The 22,871-nt window shown below is 38.4% G+C and overlaps 1 protein-coding gene and 1 long non-coding RNA gene across 6 annotated transcripts in view; one reads left to right on the top strand and one right to left on the bottom strand.

Moving 5' to 3' along the window:
* Positions 1–9,977: 9,977 nt before the first annotated feature.
* Positions 9,978–21,193, bottom strand: LOC135291085 (uncharacterized). Of its 3 annotated transcripts, XR_010353950.1 has the most exons (3): positions 16,633–21,193; positions 14,195–14,352; positions 9,978–12,883 (listed from the first exon to the last, which is right to left on the bottom strand). It is a non-coding gene; the product is annotated as an uncharacterized LOC135291085 (long non-coding RNA). The 3 variants fall into 3 exon arrangements; XR_010353949.1 differs by having other exon boundaries at positions 14,195–21,193; XR_010353951.1 differs by having other exon boundaries at positions 9,978–12,880; positions 14,195–21,193.
* Positions 21,194–21,261: 68 nt separating this feature from the next.
* Positions 21,262–22,871, top strand: part of FBN2 (fibrillin 2) — a 119,102-nt gene continuing 117,492 nt past the window's right edge. Inside the window, exons 1-2 of one of the 3 annotated variants that reach the window (XM_064405080.1) lie at positions 21,262–21,903; positions 22,702–22,784. In XM_064405080.1, the coding sequence (XP_064261150.1) occupies positions 21,650–21,903; positions 22,702–22,784 (337 nt within the window). In that variant the 5' untranslated portion in view covers positions 21,262–21,649. The remainder of the gene's footprint in view (positions 21,904–22,701; positions 22,785–22,871) is intronic. The other 2 variants (XM_064405078.1, XM_064405079.1) reach the window with 2 other exon arrangements.

Below are 22,871 nucleotides of genomic sequence, written 5' to 3'. Positions count from 1 at the left end.
GTTTCCTCTGAGATACATGAAAGTAAGTAAAGATTTGCACAAGCACAGAAAGATGCTTTACTTAATTTGAAATAGCAGATTTTACAAAATTCATGATGCTTTCTTTTCCTGGCATAGTCTGCAAGTTATGACTGCACCAATTTCCACTATTGCCATAGTTTATAGCCACAAAGCCTGTAAATATTTGTTTTTGTGATTAATTTAATAATCTTTTTATGTATTAACATGTTTTCTCCACTGACAGAAAGCTGTAACAAGATAAATGCTTGAAGCAGTATTAGCTTTAAACAGCCCAGTGGCTCTTATTGTGCAGTGCCATTATTGTGCACATTTAGTTCTGTAACTATTTTCTTGTGTTACAAATAGCTTGTTATACATATTTTTACTTTAGCTGTAACACTCAGAGGTTCAGCAGTGGGCAGAAAGATCATTTTGCTCAGCCTAAAAGCATGTAAGTGCAAGCATTATGCAAGGTAAATTAGTGAAGAACAAAGTTTTATATGTGGATGAGTCACTTGAAAGCTCTTCTGCTAAGTGCTTTTTTACTTTAGAACAGAAATTTAGGTATGTACATGCCATTTGGATATTGTTGTGAATTTAAAATACCTTAAAAAAGGGAATCCAGATGAGAAAGGCTGAATGAAACCTTGACTCAAGCATCAATGGATTTTCAGAGTATGTTGTAATTTAAAGCTGGAATCTGATGTGAAATAATCCATAAGGAAGTTAACCACCAGAATAGTCAAACTGGCTCAACATGTACATAATTTTCTATGATCTGATTTTTTAGTATTTTTATGCTTTTTTGGGTCTGCAAAATGCTTTAACTTAAGACCAGTGTCCCACTCATATTCTGCAGTTAGAGAAATAATTAATAATAATAACTGAAAATGCCAAAAATTAGTCAGTGATAGTTACCAGTGAAAAAATATTTAGGAGAGGGCATCAAACAGAGGCATGTGGTATTTGCAGCATGCTCACACTTTGAGCAGTTTGCAGCTCAGAAGAGTATTTTTATTTGACAGGTCTGCTGTGCACTTGCTTTTCTGAGGCTTGGATTATGTTTTGGACATTTAAAAAGCTTCATGTGCACAAAACTGGACAAGCAAGAAGTTCTGTGCCTGAACTACGGGAAAACCATGCCAGTTGTGCTTTAATTTGATCCATCTCCTGCTTGCATTACACACCATGTCACAAAATTACCCCAAAATACACAAGTACAGTGCCAGCTGCTTTTATTCAGGCTCCACATTTTTCCTGCTTTGATGTGGGACATTATTTGCCACACAAAAATTATGGAGGTTCCCCACTACATTCCCTGCAGAGGGGGTTCCTCCATCTGCCAACCCCTATTTTTATCTCATTTTAGTCTTTTCGTCAAACCTCTTCTTCCATTGCAAGTGCAGCTACTTCTACTCTTCAGATTTAATCAGAAGAGGGCAGCATTTCATTTATTGTGACAAAATTTTTTGTGGGGCCCTCAGAACTTTCTCTCTTTAGCTTCCAGGGCATGACATAATCAGTTTTACAAGTACTGGACACATTTTCCCTTTAGGTTGCTGAAAATAATTACTTCAACCACATCACCTCGAATTGAAAGACAAGATAATATCCTGGAGGATTTTTACTGGGTTCTGGGGGAATTTTACTTTCTATGTGCATTCAAAATTGCCTGAAGTGGCATCATTTTATGCAATTGCATAGAAATACATCTCATTTACAAGCCTTCCATCTTTAGGGCTGTAAAATGTGTAGAGATGAGAGAGATAAGAGTTTCATTTGGAAAAGCTGAAGTGCTGTGCTTCTTTTATTCTCTCACTGTGGTTTCCCCCTTATATCCCTTTATATATGTATATATATAATTAAAATATATATATATATATACGTATATAACTGAAAAGTGACCTTTAAAGTCTCTCATTACTGATAACTTCTCACCTTTTCTGAAGGAATGAGCCCGTGGCACAGGAAAATAAAGCAGGTAAAAAAGCCTTGGAGTAACTATTTCACACAGCAGGTTTAAATGGAAGGTGTAGGTGAGGTTTACCCCAAACCTGCTTTTATGATAGATATGTTTGAAAAAGGGCTTTGTGAAATTGACATTTCATAAGGGAACATGTTGGGGGAGCTACCAAAAGGAGGGATTTTGACTTTCTGAGATGAAAGTGTTGTTAATTAACTAAATAAACACAGGGGCATTCAGATTATAAAGAGATACTTTTTTTTTTTTTTTTTTTTTAGTATAGTGAAACTCTTTCAGTTGTGAGAAATATTTGATTTGCTTCGTGAATGGGACAAAGTGGCCAAGCTTTGGGAAGAGGTATCACAAATGCTGAGATTAATCTTACACTAGGATTACTCAGGAAATCTTTCTGTCGCTTAACAAATCGTTTGGGAGCATTCATCTCTACAAGGATTTTCATTAAAGTACCAATTAACGAGACCTAGGGAAATTTCATGTTGAGTATTCTGGCTTCTGATGACATTTTTAAGGGAGATTTAAACACTGAAGTAGATAATCCTGACCCAAGGACACACAGAGGAGGTGGTGCAGAGAGGAGGAGAGGCTGTGCTCTGATAAGGTCTGAGGGCTGCTGCTTTTCTGGCCTGGTGGCTGGGGGTGAGGGGTTGAATTTTCCTTTTAGATTTTCCTTTATCAAAAGAGCAGTTCTCCCCACTTATTTGGGTTTGGTTGGTTTTTGTTTTCCTTTTTCCCTTTGATTCTGCAGTTTCTGTGTTTATAAATGGTCTAACATCACCCACTTTTAATTTTGCCATTGTTGACTTCTTTCAGCATCTATTTCAGCCTATTTGTATCTGTGCTCTACAGAAAGGACACTCATAGAAATCAGAGGAAACTCTTTCACCTCAAGCATCATGACAAAAAACAAACAGACAATGAGGTAGAGCTAAAAAAGGCACAATGAGGTACAGAGAAAATTAATTACTTCACTGTGCTCTCCAGAGGAAATATTCACCTGATCAGATTGCTGACCCTACAAACCCTGCAGTAGGTGAGTCCAAAACAAAAAAAAGTGGGGTGCTAAAAACTCCTAAAAGATGCCCAGCTGTAATTTCTGATAAGGTATTTTGAAGCAAAAGAGCTGCAGACAGATCTTTGTAGAGATATATTCTGTATCTGTACATTGAAAAAAATATCACTTCTGCTTTTTGATCACTTTCAAAACACTGCAGCACCTTGAAAACACAGGCTACCACATGTTCAAACAAAAAGTGTGTTTAAAGTTTCTGTGTCTAACAGTTACGTAATGGTAGTTTATAAAGAAGGAAACCAACGTGGAAAAAACCCCAATAATTAAGCAAGAAAAAAATCCTCTAATTTCTCTCATTTCCAGGGAGTCCAAAGTGAACAGAACAAACACAACACAAAACCCACAATAAAAGAATTGCAGAAACATGTCACCCCTGCCTACAGCAGATGTTCCAGATGAGCTTTGTCTGATTTAATTTGAATTATTTATCAATTTCTTTGCCTCAAATCAAGGCCAGTGTCTCTCACACCTGCCTTGTTGACTACTCTACAGCAAGAAAAATAATCTAGATTTCACAGCCTTAGGGCCAGTTAACAGATGGAGTGAATCTCACTGTCTTTGAATCAAGATGCCCAAAGTCTGAAGTGTCTTTTATTGATGATTAGAGTGCTCCTAATAAACTGAGACATGGGTTTATGAAATTCTTTCAAGATACAGCATTTTAGAAACTGGAAAAAATAGGTGGTGGAGTCCCCAGGGCAAAACTGTAAAATATAATCCTTAAATACAGAGCCATTACTGTAACTTCCCAGTGACTTGAAGACACACAGGAACTGGTATGCTCATAAACAAAGCCATTTTTACAGCCCCTTCTCTGACTGTAACAATAATAGAGGTTCAATTGTATAAAAACGCACTGGGACGTTAATTTTTCACTGATGTGAAGTGTAATAACTAAAATATTCCTCATATAAATATACATGTGTAAAATAAACAGATGGACTAATAGACCCCAGCAGCATATTCTAATTTTTACACAAGAATGTATACACATGTACATTAAGCACATTAAAATGCTGTAAGGAATATCTTGGGGATGAAAAAAACAAAACAAATCTGTAGTCAGATTACTGTTTGTACTCACTAAAAGAATAAGCCAATGAAACTATTTAAAAAAAAGAGATTTTTGGCATAGTGTATTTTTTCTTGCTAATAAACTTTATTTCAAAGAGGGATTGCACCATGGGTTTATTGTTTTGGTTTGACTAATGGTTAGTTCAAGGGTCTAAGTTTTAACAAAACTCAGTAACTCCTTTATACTGTCACCATTACAAGGCTGTTTACCCTAATTTTCCAACAAAGTCTAGCCATGAAATAGAAATATTTGGCTCAGTTAAGCTGTAATGAATATAAAGATGAAGAAAGAATAAGTACAAATACACTGGTAGCTTAACACTTAGCTAATTTTGGAAGCAGATAAACCTTGGAGTGAGGCTGAAAATCGCTCAAGAAAATTTTGGCTTTTCTAAATGATTTTTGCCCGCTCTCTTACTATTGCTTTCTGGTAGTAATTTTCAGTCACACTGCCTGCTGTGTAAACACACACCAGGTGTATGGGACTCCAACTGGTAGCTCTTGTAATCACTGAAATATAATTATCAATACACAAATTTAGTTGCAGCTGTCCTTTTCTGCTTCATGCTTCCTTGAAAAGACAGAATATGAAAAAAGTGCTAGATTTGCTTCCTGCAACAGCAGGAAAAAAAAATTAAAATTTATTCCTTTTAACATTAAAATTAATCATCAGCTCTGAAGTGAGTCCTGTATGAGAATTACCTGGTTTTGAGTGTTTTTTTGAGCCTCACAGGGAGGTAGAATTTGTTCTGTATTGTTTCATATTTCACCTGCTCCTGATTCAGCTACTACTGTTTTACTTTATATTTAAGATTACTCCCACAGTCAGAAAATTTTGCATTACTCAGAAAAGCACTGTATGTGTGAGAGGGTCCGTTAGAAATCAGAAAATAAAAGCAGGGTTTTTTTGAAGAATAACCCTGTGATGCCAGTGAATGTAAACAGAAATCCAGATGTTTTGGCAAGGCAATATGAAGAAAAAGCTCTTTGGTCTTCATTTATATTTTAAAGCAAATATTTTACTAGGAGAAAGTGAAGAATGTTGACATTCCACCACTTAGACCCTAGTCAAAGCAATGTTCTCAATGCCAAAATGTCAACATTTGTTGCAGTTTGCTTCACATTAACATGCTAGAAACACATCTGGCATATTTCTTTCTCTTTTCCCCCCCAACTGTCGGTTGTAGATAGGAAAATGGAAGGCAAGATAATTGTAATTTCTCTCAGACAGCCAGCTGCACTCATCTGTTTTGAAAAAAGAATAAAACCCAAAAAAACAGTTCAAAAAGCAGAAGGCAGCCATCTCAGTGCACACCTTGTTCACAGAGATCCATATTTATTATCTGTAATCTAAAATACTTACATCCCTTTTGGAATATATATTTATTTAGTATAATTCCTATTCTTTACTAAGGTCTTTAAATCCTAGAGAACCTGTAATAATTGCTGTAGATTACAGGCAAAGTTAATTTTATCTCTCTGCTTTCATCTGCCTCGTACTGTCAGCTGAGTTTATTTCATGGCTGGACTGCATCCTCCAAAGCTCTCAGGGAAACACTTTGATTTTGGCCCAATTCCTCTTCAACCATTCCCCTTTTCCAGACACATCCAGTAGCAAATTAAGACCCTTTTCTCCACCCACATCTTTTCTCTTTTGAAGAGCATTTGGCTTTCCTGCCGTGCTCTGATTCTGCACCTTTCTTCCTGAACAGAAATTTTGTCACGGATTCTTCCCCCTGGTCAGAAGGGAAAAAAAGAAATTTCCACCTTCAGGAGCCTTGAAGTGCAGACACAAGGCTTGGTGTCCTTGTCCAGCTTTTCATTATGAATTTTTTACGAGTTTCATTATGAATTTCATAATGAATTTGTCCATATTGTCCCTTACAATCTGACTGCCTGAAGAACCACTTAATAATATCTGCGTTTGTGGTATCTCACTCTTCTATTTGCCAACAGAAGTAGAAAAAGTCCCAAAGAACCCACAATTGTATCTATATGAATTATTCTGGAATATCGGCTTCTGTTTTTTTCCAAGTGCATGAAATCTCCAGGAAGAAAAGGAGATCCAACTGTGACAGTCAGACTTATTTATAGCATTCTAGAAATAGAGAATGCTGTGGGAAATATTTAAATTTTTCTCCTTCAAAATTTCATTAACACTTGCTTTGCTTCGTGTGTCTGTGCTTTTGAAAAAATTACAAAATGAAGTACTCTCTCATGTGCAGGAATTTCTGTGTGAACTAACAAAAAAAAAAAAAAACAAACAAAAAAAAACCAACAACAAAAAACCAAAAGCCCACAACTCAAAGAAAACCAACCAAAAAAAAAAAAAAAAAAAAACCAACCAAAAATAAAAAAACAAAAAAAAAAAAAAAAAAAAAAAACAAAAAAAACAAAAAAGCCCAAAGAAACCCAAAACCAAAAACCAAAAAACAGAACTACACCCAAAACCAAACACCAAACCATTAAAAATAAAAAAGAGTATAATTAAAAATAACCACACCATACCAAGGCAGCATTTTGATATTTTCATTTTCTGATTTGGCCTAGAAGACAATTGTGTCAATGATGAGTGATAAAAGCAGACAGAGGATCTGCAGTGAAAAGAATTAAATGGTTATACTTTCCTTTAAATAAAAAATGTCTGGATGCTTAAGGATGATCCCATCCAAAAATTCCCCAGTTTACTTGGGCCACACTGTACTGAAATTTTGCAGTGGTTGGGTGTTTCCGAGTGGATGTAAATTTCCATAAAAGTATTTATTATTTTTTGTTACTTTGGGACTCCCAAACTACAACCACAGCACCTGAGAAGGTCACAGGCTCATTTAAAATGGCTGAAATGTGAATTATCAGAAAATAAGTCTTGAGAGCTACTAAATTCAGTCACAAGTCCTGGGGAAAGGCCAGAGTGCAGAAAGCACAGCACAAATGTGCACAGTGCAACATGCAAGCCAAGTCACCATCTCCAAAATGCTCACTGGATTCATTAAGATTTCACCAAAAAAACCTGAAATTTCAACTGCAATTCCTTTTCTTTTTTTTTTTTTTTTTTTTTTTTAATTTCCTCCCCTTTCTCACATTCCCTTTGTTTGCCATAACTAGCAGAAGGACAGGAACTTTTGAGAGCTTTTTTAAACTTGTATTTGATATAACTATTGCTATTTTCTTATTCCATTGCTAATGTTCACAAAGTATTTTTTTATTTGCAGGATTTCATTAGATCTTAGCAAACTGAACATTTAGAAGCTCAAGGACCTGCTTCAAACCCTGAGCTCTGCTTACTTTGTCTTCTAGAAGAAAGCAAAGTCAGGCTTCCCCCACTTTCCTATACATGTTTTCCAAAATTTCGAGTGTGATTGTTTTCCAAATACAGATTGTGCCTTTAATTCCCATCTTGTAGATAAATAAAACAAAGTAAAATCACATGAAAGTTCTGGAAGTGTAGAATAAAACCTCTCCCACTTCTGTAGCAGCAGATAGCTGCATTTAAAATTTTGATATTCATATGCCTGGTTTTTAGTTAATGCAGCATCCTGCATCTCGCACCACTAAAGAACAGGAATAATTTTGTGGTCTCAGTATTATTTTAAGTATTTAAACTGTAAATCTGTTTAGTACATTTTATTTTGGACTGTCTTTTTTTTTTTTTTTCTTGTGGAGCCAACATCCAGATCAAGGAGACAAAATACTTGACATCTATGTGAAGATTTTTTTAACAGTTTTGTGAAGAATTCACAGCTTGGAGATGGATGGCATTTTATTGACATCTGTCCTACAGACGTTCCATCACAATTTTCTGTAATTCTTGGAGAGATATATTAAATATATCTGTTTAGCAGAATTCCAACAGTGGCCCTTTGTTTGCATTTTTTTCTTCTCTTTGCCTCTCTGGTTCCTGTTTTTGACTGCAACAAGAAATAGAAGTGAAATCCAGGAAGAGCTCTCCCTGCAAACCAGCTGGTTTGGGTGAGGATCTTTTGGAACCATCCAGTAGAACTCTCACAAGTTTACTGATGAGTTTATTTGAGAAGTTTATTCATGTTTATTCATACCAAACAAAACACACACACTTTCCACAGCTCCAGCCCCAGATATGGCAATGAATTCTCCTCACAGCTCCTTAAAGTGTCTTGGGTTCTTTTAAGCCATTATTCCATCCCAAAGACACCAATCCCCCCAATTTTTTTAATGTCACTTTAAGTCTTTTTGATCAATAAAAGGTACAGTTGTTTTTCCTATCCTCTCCAAACAAGAAGAAGACAGTAGAAGAATAAGAAGGTATTTCTGGAATGTCTATCCCACTTGATCCTTTCTTTTTCCTTGGAAGAACAAATGTAACAAATGGATGAAGTTTTAAATCATCTTTAAAGTAATTGTAGGGTGGGGGGTTTGTACTTGTCACTATTCTTTCCTTGCCATTGCCTCTGAAAAAAATAAAAAATTACCTTTTCCTCAAATACATGTCAGGTACTGCTTAATTCCAGAGCTGGTTTAAGGTCTCTGGGACACAAAGTGCAGGCCCAAGGTTTGAAATGTTCCTGTGATGTGATTTGGACTCAAGACCACAAGGTTTAGACTTTGTCCTCCCTGATGCAGCTTCTGCTACTTCTTTTTACTATTTCCTCCATCCCTGATCTTTATTTTTTGAGCATTTTTGGTTCTTGATGTTTTTCCCTTTCTTTTTCCAGGAACTTCACTGACGGAAGCATTTCCCAACTTTCACTGTTCTGTGCAAATTAGTCTGCTTCCCATTGGAGTGACTCCATTACCTGATGCATATAAAACATTCAGGAAGAAGTTTGGATTGGTGCATTTGTTCCAGATGCAGAGGTTTTGTCTCAGTATTCTTTTGTATTCCTGCTTCAGTCACAAACTGAACAATGTCCTTAACTTGTCCTTACATGCTGTTTTTAAACACACAAAGTAGCCATTTGCCCTTAAAAATATTCAAGATATCCAACCCTGAAAAAATGCAGAAAGCAGCAGGGTTGTCACATTTTTAGATATGAGCAAATCTGGGAAGGAACTTGATAAATCTGTGGCCTGCTCAAAAGAAAATGGGCAAAATTTGTGCTTTTGTAGTTTTCTGTATGTGTTCTACCAGTTGAAATAAATGTGGCATTTTCTCTCCTGCCGCCACAAGAGTCACTTGAAAAGGAGCTCTAAAAACAAAATCAAAACAAAAAACGTCAGAAACCCAAACCACGCTTCTAGAATTTTGTTCCAAAACATGAAAGAAAAGATTTTTTTTCTTCCTGTGAGTGGAAAATTGAAAGATCACAGCATCCTGAAGGCTAGCACAGCAAACCAGACTTATCCTGACACCAGTCCTCTTTGCAACTCCTTCAGCAGTTTTGGCAGCCAAATGTGGGACCAGCCTGGAGCATGAGGAAATCCAGCCAGGCAGACACCTTCAGTCCTGGAAAAAGCATTCCAGAGCTTGGCATCTGTGCTCTGCTTCTTGCCAAGCACAGCCCAGCAGTGGCCACACGTGTGCTGGCTTCTGCAGCAGAGAAACAAAAGAAAAGCAGGGAACATGCCATAGCCCATTTCTCTCTTCCAGGAAAAAGAAGATTCTCTGAGAAGTCAAAAGTCAGGCTGCACATGTTTTGTCCAAGCTACAGAAGGAGTGTGACTTCTTATTTACATCCAGAAGTTTTGTTTACTATTTCTGCTCAAACTGTTTTCACCTGCTGTTATTTATAGGGCATGATCTCACAAAGCTTCTCAGTTATCCCATGACATTCACAAGGAAATTAGGATGAAAATCCATGCCTGGAAATCCAGAGTATGCAGACAGCATTCCAAATCCCCATTCCATGCCATTGAAAGGATTCTGAGTTCCACCTTTTCCCTTTTTTTTTTTTTTTTTTTTTTTTTTTTTTTTTTTTTTTTTTCCTGTATATAAACTAAAGATAATTCCATTACATTATGAGCTCCTAGGAAAACAGGAATTGTTGTACTTGCTCAGACTCAGGAGGGTTCCAGTGTTTGGGCTGAGACTGGGTCTGAGCCCAAAACCTACCAGATTACCTGGGAAGACATCCTGGACACAAATTGACAGAATACATCCAAACACAAACTGCAGTCCATGATTTCTAGATTGGCTGGGATCAGAAGTTGCACAGTTACATAGCACAGCAGGAATTCCAGGAAGTTCAGATATCCTTAGGGAGGCTGTGCAGCCTTGATGATCCCTCACCCATGGATAAACTGCTGGAAACCAGCTCAGCTGCTGATCCACCCAGGAATGCAAAGGCATGATGATGACTTAGAGAAAAACTGTCCTCATCTTTTTTGGGTTACAGCTGCTGGCTGGACCTGTGAGAAACTCCAACAGCAGGTGATTTTGCCAAAACCAGTGAAATCCCAGAAAAATGGAGATACCACACACTTCTGAGAGGCAGCCTATGAAATCTGGAGATGAATTTGGTGATTTTATGAGATCAGTCCATGAAATCCACCATTTCCTGGAGATAAATGTCCTGGTTTCATGAAGATTATTTCCAGCTATTTTATTGTTTCAACACATTCAACCATTACTTCATTTTCACAGTTTAATTTCTCTAGGGAACCAGTACTGGAAATTTCCAGCAAAGTTCTGGAAAACCTGTAATTGCTAATTTTAGACCAGTTTCCTCATTTTCATAGACTTAGCTAATTAAAGCATACCACTGCCATGTGTCAGCTGCATGTCTTGGTCACTTATTCCACTGTGGCTACACAGCAGATTTTAAGGATTGTTATTAATAATGTATTATTAATATTATAATTCATCATTATCAAGGCTGTTTCATTGAATTTATGGACTCTGAAATCTTATTTTGTGTATTTCTCATTGCCTGAGATCCCCAAACACTGAAGATATGACATAAAATTTCTACCACAAAACCAGAATATAAATAATCCCAAAGTTTAGGTGTTCTACTGAACCCTTTATGTCACAATAAATGGAATTCTAGTTTTGAAAAGGAACTCTCAGAAATGAAAAATAAAAATGAAAACAGAAGACAGATCTTCACACATTTCCAAGAAAAATTCTCAACATGCTCAGTTTCCAGAGGCCTTTTTTCTCACAATGGCACTTCTAGTGGCTCTGAATTTGTTTCCTGCAAATGAAGGAATAGTGATTTTTTTTAAAAAGTCCTTCCTCAAGCTAAATTTATAGTCTTTTAACATTGAATTTATCCTGGGATATAAAATGGACCTCCCACCTGAAAAAACAATGTATTTTTAATTGTGTAGCTGGAGATTTTGGAACCCTTGCTTTAGTGTGCGAAGTGTTGAAAAGTTTAGTTTTTACAATTCATTAGTGGAGAGTGCTAAGTAGAGGCTCTCAGGACCTATTGTGCTAAAGAAAGTTCACCTTTTCTGCTAGCAGACAGGTATGAGTTATGCTGCCACTTATATTTCAAGCAAATGCTGATAAACTTCAATCAGAAAGGTGAGGATGAGAACTATAATTTCAATTTTAGTGCACTAAATTTTATACCAGGTTTACTCTGAAGCAGAAATGGCTGCAAGTGAAGAATCGTGCTAACAGTCCTAAATTTATGACTATTGATGACAACATTGGTGACAATTTTGTGGTTTTGTAAGTGATAAATATTGGGTGGGAGGTGGTCACATGAATCCTGAAAATTGCCCCCCACCTCAGCCTTGCACCACTAATACTGACAACCTGCAAAATTTAAATTTCTCTTGACTGGTAAGAGATGCCTTCTAAAAAGATAACACTCACTGGCATGAACGATCACCCCCCAAATTATTTTGCCTTTTAAATTGAAATATTATTAATATTTTGACTGCTACATGCAATAACAAGTGTAAAATACTGTCTGTCCTCAAGAAATCATCAGTTCAGGATCTCGTGTCAAATGAACTGTGAACCAACAATTCTGGCAGATGTCTGGCACCTTTTTCCTGACTTCCCAAAAGTCAGCCTAGGTAGGGAAAGCCTCTGGACATATTTGAGAGCTGTAAATTAATTTTACATGGGTCTATAAAAGCAAAACATAAATAAACAGAGCATGCCAGCAAAGCCAGCACAAGAAACCAGTGTAAGCTGAGTGTGAGTGACAACTGTGGGGTACAAAATCACATTCTGGTAACTTTCACAAAGGTTTTTATGCTAACAGCTGGATTTGGCAGCCAGGGTGAAGTTAAAGTTTACAATAGTCAAGTTTCTAGAAGTGCCAATTGTGCTGAAGGTGGTACCCATATAACCTGCCTTCCCAGCCTTATAGTCACTAACAATATACAGGAAAATCCTCATATCTAAAGCTCCCTATAGCATAAAAGTTAGTATTTCACTGCCTTAACAAATCCAATGTTAAAAAACTATATATTCAGCTTGAGGAAGGACATTAAAAAAATCACTATTCCTGCCTTTGCAGGAAACAAATTCAGAGCCACTTAAAGAATTTACAGAATTTCCTGAACTTTATTTCAATACACATTTCTCTTCTTCAGCCTGCTACAGCATTTAGTGCACATAACTTCCACATTCAACATGAAATTATGAGCAGAGGGGATAAAGCCATGCACCCAAACACCAACACTGCCCACCTGTTTTGTCATGGTCATTTATTTTCTTCATGATGGTCACAAAAAAGACACCGTTTCATCAGATTTCTGCAGCAAGATCAGTTCCCATGAAGAAAGTGAGACTCAGCCTGTGGTTTATTGGAGAATTACAGCACAGGCTTCACTTTCTGTTGCTTTCGAGTTTTGAAAAATTACTCCAGCATCTTCTTGGTAGACAGAAAGCAAATGACAATGAATGATTTTTTTTTTTTTAAAACAGATGAAACAGAATATTTTCACTAGTTTTAATTTACATATATATGATGTATATGTATACATACACATGTATATATAGATACACAAACACACAAATATACATATATATTTTTTGAAAATATATATGTATAAAAAACATGCTTCAGTTCTGGGCTTGCATAGTTTACGAATTCCAGGTTTATTAATTCAATCCTGGAATATTTTATCAAAAGGAAGATGGATTTACAGAACTGCTAGTGATGGAATTTGTTGCTTGTGAGATAACAGAAGGAATGGGTAGTGCTGTTATGCAGTTTGAGATGTTTGCTATAGCATGTCTCAACAGTTTAAATTACATTTTTATCGGGGGGCTGATTTTTATCACAGGGGTTTAAATTTTTAAAGACACAGTATTGCATTATAGTTTTCAAGTTTTATTTTAACTTCAAGAGAATAAAAGAAAGTAAACAAATAAATAAATAAATAGTGAAATAAATTGGAGGTTTATGGTAAACTCTTCTCAGCTGCACATTGAGAGCTTACCAGTCCTTATCACTGTGCTGTTTGAATAATCTGAATGCCAGGATCAACTTGCTCACAAAGACAGGCTAAATGACAGGAATCATTTGCTTATTTGCTTCTGACAAAACTATTTTCCTCATTCCACATCCTATATTGTATCAAATACATGTTATGTGTCTCTGATTTGTAAGTATTTTGCAGCTGGCCCTCTTTGGGAAGAGCAGACTCCCTTCTGCTGGCCTGTGGAACCAACCCTCACAGACAAGCATGCCTAAAAACTTTATATATCTCTGCCTTTTAATTTTTCCTCTTTTGAAATCTACCTGCAAAGCATCTTTTTTTTTTCTCCCCCTCATTCATATAGCTCTAGATTGTAAGTTGCTATGAATAATGTGCATAATGAATCCACCTGCCCAACTTACCAGCATCTCTTCTGTGCAGTCCCTGATAGACAACTCCCTCCTCTTTTATAGTGGTCATAATATTTTCTGATCAAGAAATTCAGTGTTCATCCCATGAAACAAGAAAACAGCCCCAATGCATGAACAAAACCCCTAGATGTCAGTACATTAACACAAAAAAAGAGTTGCAGCTCTTAAGAGCAGCAGAATTGCTTCAAAGTTAAAAGGGTCTTGAATGACACTCAAGGAAGTTGATAAACAGATTTCAATCTACGTTTTAGGGAGAAAAAGAAGATTTTTTTTCTTTACATTCACATGTATTTTCCACTAGGCATACTGTACATAACATTTCATAATTACCAGTGGAAGCCAGTGGAGAACATGGCTTGGTTTTAACTGCTGCTCTGGAAAGCTCCAGCATGAAGTGTTATTTTGTGCAAAGAACCTTCTTGGCTATGTAAGAACAGCCACATTCTGTGTCAGGTTTGGATTTTTCAGTTCCCCTGCTCCAAGTCCTTCTGAAAAATATTCATGTGTTACATATATAAAGTCATATATGTATACTTGCACACCTCTAAAAATACAAATATATGCTTTTTTCCTAAGCAAAGGAAGACATCTAAGAGAACAAAAATATTCCTTTTTTTGTGTTTGCATGTTGGGATAAAACCCACCTTAATCCCAAAAGCTAAGTTTTTTTATTGCGGGGGAAATCAATATATGTAATAGATAAATAAATATATAGGTGTGAAATCTATGTAAATATCTATGCATGAAGTAAATATGACGCTTGAATTAGCAGAGATGTGTTTTCCTCTGCGTGCAAGACACATATGCAATCTGTGAAATGTTCTGCTGTAGGCTGAAGGGGAAAGGGGTGTAACCAGCATTTCCTTTTCAGTCTGAAAATTTACAGGAATGCAGCAGGACATCTGTATGGAATTAGCATGGCTTCTGCCCCTCAAACATTGAGATTCATGTGTCTGCAAACTAAGACTTCATAATCTCGAGTCCAGATTTGTTTTACCTAATAAAAACATCAGGACTGATTGCACCTTAGGGTGTAATATTTTTAAAAAGGCTGGAATTGAGTTTTTAAGGAAGTAAAAATGAAAGCAGGCAGGTTCATGTTGTTTTAAAGTCTTTGAATCTTTAGATATCTTTACATATGTGTAAGGAGTTGTGTGCAGCAGCCTATACACCAAACCTTATTCCTATATTTGCAGGCAATATTTGGCAGCTGAATTTGGGAGCTTCAAATGTGCTCAAAAAAATACATCTTTCTGGAAAGCCACGGACAAACATTCCTGCCAGTTCTCTTATGGAGTTTGCAGTGGTGCATGACCTATTATTTTTCCTTCCTATAGTCTACAGGAATGTTATGTATGTGTACATAACATTTCATAATTACAACATGCTGGCCTAGAGCTGCTGAAATGCATTAATGCAAACTTTGAATTGTTCTGAATGTATAAAGTTCCATCACAGGTGTTTTAAACATTCCATAGTGATATCATGAAATATTATAGACCAGAATTTTATGTAAGATATAGAATAGGTTTTATTTCTCTGCTTGAACAGTGAGATGGGACCAACTGTGGTCCCTTGCCTGAACCATTCTGGGATTCCATTAACTCAGCATTTGCACAGCTCTTACATCATGAAATGAATCAAAGTCTACCTTTACTTAAATTCCATGAACCTATTTTCATTTAAAAATTAAGCTTTTTTTTTTGCAAAACCAATAATGGAATCATAAGAGTTGTGAAGGTTGGAAAAGACCTCTAAGATCAGTGGGTTCAATGGACAGGAAAAACACAAAATGATCACCACAGAAAACTGTTACTACTCCTTTTGTTCTGGATTATTTATGTAATACACAAATAACCACATATATAGATATATCAGGATAATACATATATATATATATATATATATCAGGATAATTATATTGCCTAATTCAGGTGTTATCAGAGAACAAGTCATCTCAGTGAATTTCAGGACAGCTGAATCCTGTCTTTCTAAATATGTTGTTCAAGAGAAGCTGAGTCAGAAAATAATGCTTAGAGGAATGTATAAAATTACTGCTACTTTAAATCATCCAGCTATAAAATTATTAATGTGTTTAAACAACTTAAAACATGTTGTCAGAGTTTAATGCCAGATGAAGTTTCTCCTGAGTAATTGAGCCCTTTTAGCTGCTCCACCTACAGACTCCCCAGGGTAGAGCTTCTAGAATAAGATAAATTAAATTAACTATTAATTATATACATATTCTTAACCTGGGAATTACTCTTGCAGCTATGTTGGGGTTTTCTTTCCAAAAATAAAAACAGAATATCCAATAATTGCTACTGGGGTTTTCGTCTTGTTTAACTTGAATAATTTTCAAATAGACACTGAAGTGTTTGAGGTCTATGTAGGGATAGCTTCAACCTCCTGTTTGATTTTATTTCTTATTTCTACTACTAATTTTTTCACATAAAGTTTGGTTACCTTTTTCTGCACCTAGAAAAAAGAGAGAATGCTTAATTTTACTTTTTTTTTTAACTCTCTTAACTCCTTCATTTCGGTGACAGATTTCAGACCTTAAAGTAGGATTTGCTTGGTGGTAGTTAAGATGTCTAAATTAGGGACATTTCACTTCTTTTTGCTATCATTAAAAAAAAAAAAAAGAAAAAATCAGTAGAGTGGTCCACCCTACTTCTCCTATGCTAAAAAAAATTCCCAAATTATAATGAGGTCTTACAGGCAGAATACACAAATCACCTCTGGAAGGATGTGTTAAAATATCTTACTTTTTTTACATTTTTATTTCTGTCACAAAGATGAAGAATCAGACATTCCAAGCTGGGTAATCCTTTTGTAGCTGAAGCTTTGCATCATTGAGAGATCTTTTGTTTAATTGCATTGAACAGTTCCCTCATGGCATCCTTCAACACTTTTTTTGCTTTTTTCAAGTTGTCTTGTGTCTTAAGTATCTTCTTCTTCTCTTATTTAAGTCACACTTAATGTTTTGTTCCTTTTCAATATGCCTCAGGCAACACATATTTTTTTTTTTCCTTCTGCAGTGAAAGTATTGCTGTGAAACCACTGTTAAAATACTTTTGAATTTTATAAATGATGAAACCAAAATTGTGGAATAATTTATCTATTTGTTGCATATGCAAGGGACTTTATGTTGAATCATATATTCACTTGTATATATATGTAAGTGAATTAATAAAAAAATGTCAATCAAAATTGCTTCTTAAATGGCTGTAATACCCTTCATGCATTGAAGTTTTAAAAATAAGCACATAGAGAGGAGATCATAACTCTTTACTTATTTCTTTTTTTATTGAGAATAAACTTAGAGTGGGAATAAATTAGTTTTAGCACTTTTTGCTTACTAGTTTTTATTTTTTGTTTGCAAAATTACGGGCATATACCAAAATAGTGCCTATATTTCAAGGGTGGGAGAAAAGAAAGTTAGGCCAACTAATCTCATTTCTTGGCCTGAAATAATGCTGGAAAATGAAATAATTCAAGTTTCTATGTGAAAACAAGAACATCAAAACTAATCAAAAGATAAATCCAAAAAGCAAGGAAGGCACAGGCAGAGAATGAAGCACACAGGCTGGATAATAAAAAAATAAAAGTAGATGTTGCCTACCTGATCTGAGCAATGCTTTTGAAACAGTGTCAAATGACAATCTTCAAAGTAAGAAAAAGAAATTCATAGTCTACACTTAAATACTTCATTTTATATTAGTTATTCTATTTCCAGATTAATGATGATGATCTGGAGATAGCACAATTACTTTGGAGGACAGGATTAGAAATCAAAATGATTGGTCAGATATATGGTGAGAAATACTACACAAATGGTAAAAAGAAAAGAAATCACAGGTAAAAATCAACCAAACAAGCAAAAAGAGGATGCAGCTCAATCCTTCTTTGTGCTAAAACTGCTGTCATCCATAGCAGACCACCAGCTCTGCAGAATTCCTGTGCTCAAGGTACAGGTTAAATGGTCAATTTTGTTTTTGCTTTAGAGCAGAGAGGTTTAATCAAATGAGTTTCCAAGGTCTTTTCCACAAACACTTGTAAAACAGATCTATGTTGAAGACACCAGAGGTATCAAACATGTTTAATAAATTATATTTAGCAAAGATTTAACAAATGAAGGTTGGGCACTCACTGAACATGCAGAAGTGTGAATTCAGTCCAGTGGGGAAAAGGGAACAGCTGAAAAGAAATTTTTAGTGACAAGACAAAAGAAATTGTCTTGTCACTTCTACTTTCAATACCTGTACTGGTCTAGACATCCACCACTGGGTGCTTTTGGTGAATCAAGTAATGAAGGGCTGGGAATGCTTTCATGTGTCAAATCCATGTGGCCACGGAGAAACATAATTTTCAGCACTGCAATAAATTACTTACACCCACTGAGTCGAGTTTAATTAGATCCTACATTAGCAAAGTGGTGGCCTATGTTTTCACTCTGTTTCAAAGTGTCAAAATAGTATGACTGGCTTTACTTAAAATTGTCTGCCACCCTTGTTTGGGAAGAAAATTTAATCACTTGGGAAAAGTGTGGATTAAAAAATAATATGCATTATATGAGCTTTTCTCTGGAAAAATGTTCTGTATGCAGATGTACACTTGCATGCTTCCCAAATACTCACTATATACAACATTTTGAACAATTGTGATTGGAATTGGCCGGGCTTGAAGTGGAGGAAAAGAGGCATCACTCATCCTCCTGCACCAGCTATGTGATGCCATTATAGAATGGCATCCTCTGTGAAACAAGGTTTTTTACTTTATAACAGTCAGGGAATAGGATGGGAGAAAATCTCTGGGATCAGCAGATCCAAATGTTTTCGAAAACCTGGGAGATTTACAATATTTTTCCTAAGGAAATCTAATTTCATCCCACAAGGACTTCCAGTTTTAGGTTCTACTTTTTCAAATGCAGAGCTGTGTTCCTGTCTTATCCAGGCAACTCTTAATTGTAGTACTGATTTAATTTATCATGTTGCGCTTTTTTCCTATTCATTTCCTTCCATCTTTTTAAGAGAGATGCTGCTAGCTAAAGAATCCAAGCCTTCTGGCAGTGATTTTCCCTCCTTTACCATAGCAGTGGCTTTTATGGGCAGCTATTGCAAATTTAACAAGTGTAGTTCTGAGATGGATGATCAGAACATAATCATTATTTTAAATCACGTCCGGTCTGTGCCTTTTTCCCATAAAAAGTATTTATGATGCCCATTCTAACAAAGACAGCCTTCTTGGTAAGCATTAATTTCTACTCATCTTTACAAAGACCAAACTTATCAAAAGTAAGACATCTTGCCCAATCCTTCCCAGTAAATGTTTCATAGTGTGCTAGCTCCTTTCAAAAATTATTAATTTCTTAGTCTAGCAAGGGGCTCCATAGTCCTCTTTGGATCTGAGTGCAAGAAGGTCTCTTGAGTCTTACAAATCACTTTACAAATCACTGGTAGCTGCTGACTTTGCTTTTGTTACTCCAGTCAGTATTTCCAGTTTAAAATTATGTCTCTCTTGGCTTTAAGTTGTAACTTTCCCATGCTCTAATTTCTAGCCCACCTTTGCTGTGTAATTGCCTTTTTTTGGGTGTTATTTGTTTCATTGTTTGAGGTTTTTTCCCCTTTCAAGATTTTTTAGTGCTGTCTTTTTCCAGATGTGCTGTGTTTAACATCTGGGAATTGCTTCTTTATCACTGTGCTTCCTGATATCCAAGACCCTGAGCTTATCTCAAATCAGTTCTTTCCTTTTGATTCCTTGTGCCCTATCTACTTATTCCTTGTGTTTTCTGGAGATAGTTATTCACCCGAAGTGGCATGGAATCCTTCTCTTTCCCCGACTCTTAGCAGCATTTCATCCATGACAGGCTTTACAACTTCTGTTTGAAAGAAATTCCAAATCTCACCCACAATCAGGGGGATGCTGAACTCCCTTACCCAGCTGTCTTCATAAAATACTTTTAGTTTCTCAAGGCATTTAAAGACTGAGGTTCCCTCATGCGAAATTGCCTCTGCTAAATTTACAAATTTTAGCAAAATCAGCTTCTGCTCTGTCAGAACATGGAGCTTCTGAAGGTGTGTCAGGACCATCAAAGCAGGGCAGTAAATGGAACAAGAGTGGCTCTGTGACCTCTCAGCTGCTTGGGTTTTATTTCAGAGAGAACAAAATGAGGCTCCTGCCTCTCACCCCTGTAAGTCACAGATAATGCGCACCTGGAGCTAAATGAAGCTGTGACTTGTCCCAGTTGTGTTTTAAAAGAGAAAAAAGCTTCCAGGTTGCCACTGTATGCCATGGGCTGTAGGGTGAGGTGTTCACCCCCAAAGCACAGCTCAGAGGGATAAATCTTCTGAGATGACAAAACCAGATTGTGCCGTGTTGTTACCGCAATGATGAGCACCCAGCACTCGGGGACTGTCAGCAGAGCCACGATTTTGCTTTCACTACTTTTATTTGTTCCTCACCGGTGGCTAACTATTCAGCACATCTAGGTAAATCATGCTCTCGGCCTTAAAAAAGCAAGCAGGGAATCTCCTAAGCCAGGGGTGCTTTTTTGGGGGGGGGTGGTTATGTAGGGAGAAACAGCAAGCGGAGAACAAGCAAAATTTTCAGGTGAGAACTTATAAAAAGTGCTCCTGAACCATTCCAGCACCCCACATCCCTGCTCCTGAGGGCAGGAGCACCAACCCTCGAAACAATAGAGGTGATTAACCAAAGTAAAGCTGAGAAACTTTTTGTAATTATTTCCTTGTTAATTAGGAGATAGAACCACAGAAGTTTGTTTAGCCCATCCACACACAACTTTAAAAGGGATTAATGAGGTGGGCATTCATTTTTATTCTTCTCCTGAGGAGAATATAAATCACAGAACCTCCTGCATAGGTTGTCACTGGCATAACCAAGTCAGAAGTGCTAAAAAATACTTTATAATCAAGCGTTCAATTATCCCAGTGTCCCCTCGACGCTGAGCTGTCACGGATGGGGAAGGAGCTCCCGGAGGAGCCCAGCGCTCCTGTGCCAGACCCATCTGTGGGTGTCCGCCTCCCTCCCCTCCTGGCTCATCCTTGCGACCAGAACCTTTGGGAGGTTCTGTCCCAGGGAGGGATTTTGCCTCCATCCCACGGCGCAGTTCCCGAGGGCTGGGGAGAACCGAAGGAATGCGCAGATTCCCCCTTTGGGACCGGCTCTACCTGCACCGCTGCCTCTCCCGCAGCCCCGTTCCCTGCAGCAGCAGCCGCCAGCCCTCACTCCCCTCTCTGCCCTCTTCTCTCCTCCTGCCATCCCCTCTTCCCGGCCCCCTCCCTCCCCTCCTCTCCCCTCCCCAGCCCCTCACCGGCCCGGCGGCACCGGCTCCTCCTCCGGCTCCCTTCGCTGTAAATCCGCCCCTGGCGCTGGGCAGGGGCTGTTCGCTCCCCTCTCGCTCTGCCCCAGCACGTTTATTTAGCCGCGGTTAATTATCGTCTGGTTCTTATTTTATTTATTTTTTTTTTTAACAGGGAAAATTCAGCGCGGTTCTCTTGGATTTCCTGTTGCGGCGGAGTGGCGTGGGGGAGACAAAACCCCAACCTCCTCTGCTTTTATTCACTTTTTCCCCCCGCATTCTCCGCAGAGGGGTGCGGAGCGGCGTGGAGCACCGGGCCGGGCAGCCTGGGGCGGACACAGGGCGGATTTCCCGCGGCTGAAGGCTCTCCCCGCCCGGGGGCCGCCCCGTGCCCGCTGAGGGCGGCGCGGCACCGCCGCTCCCGCCCGCGGCTGCCGCCTCCCTCCCGCTGCCACAGCCGCAGCATGGGCAGGCGGCGGCGGCTCTGGGCGCAGCGCTGCTGCCTCTTGTCGCTGTGGCTGGGCTGCCTGGCGCTGTGTGCGCAGGGAGCGGCCGGGAGACAGCAGCGACAGCCGCAGCAGCAGCAGCAGCAGCATCGGCCGGCGCTCCGCGCTCCCTCAGGAGCCGCTGGCCCCTTGGCCGCCGCGCACCGGGAGGACGGGGCCGGGAGCGACGCCGCTCGGGTCCACAGGCGAGGACAGCACGACGGGCTCCGAGGGTAGGGACGAGGCTGAAACCCCCTTCCCCGCCGCCTGTTTGCTCCCCGGGGCACCTGGGCAGCCGGAGCCCCTTGCCGGGGGTCTCCGTGTGCCGCCGCTGCCTCTCCCGCCTCTTCGAGGCTGAGGACTCGCGGTTCGCCAAGCTGGGAGTTCGGGCTTTGCCCGAACTTCCTAATCAGTGCGATTTAATTACAAGGTGACCTTGTGCCTTGCAGCTAATGAATTGACCTTATTTGGCTCCTTGGTCCAGCGTCTTGCCATACTCACATAGTTTGATGTTCACTTTTTTGGGTGGGTTTCTACGAAGAGGTGATGCAGAGTCGGTTTGGTTTTCTTCTTGTGGTGTTTCGGGGACTTCTTGGTGTTTTGAGTTAGTTTGTCCTTATGAGCAGGCATCCCTTGTGTCTAGTGTCAGATGACAGCAAGAAGCCCTTTTTTTATGGCAGCACTTCTAAGAGTGAATGAAAGTGGAATCAAACTTCCCTATTCTCATATTCTTCCGTATCCTCAGTTGTGGATAGTTGGATGTTCCTTCCTCAGTTGTGAAGGATGAATGTGTGCTGCTCTTGCCTCATCCACCTCTCCTCTTTATACTAATCAGTTGAACTAACCCAAAATTAAATGCCTTGGAGGAAGAATTTTTTTCCTTCGGGGAGGATATTTTTGTAGACAGCTTCGCTGCGCAGTTCTTGTTTCATGCAGCTGGATTCTTCCCACGTGTGTATGTAAAACATTAAATTTTCTTTAGCGTGCCTCCTGTTTTCCCGTGCACATTTATTGGTTTGTCTGTGTTGCAGGCCAAATGTCTGTGGTTCTAGATTTCGCTCCTACTGTTGCCCTGGATGGAAAACGCTTCCTGGAGGGAATCAGTGCATTGTTCGTAAGTGTCTGACTACTGCTCAAGGGGTGACAAGGAAAATCAGTATTCTTCCATGAGCCACTGTTCATTCAGCATAAGAAAAGCTAG

The sequence above is a fragment of the Passer domesticus genome, chromosome Z (genome assembly GCF_036417665.1).
Source record: "Passer domesticus isolate bPasDom1 chromosome Z, bPasDom1.hap1, whole genome shotgun sequence".
NCBI classification, from domain to species: Eukaryota; Metazoa; Chordata; class Aves; order Passeriformes; family Passeridae; genus Passer; species Passer domesticus.
The sequence above is the reverse complement of the archived record's forward strand: the minus strand, read 5'-3'. Positions and strand labels throughout refer to the sequence as shown.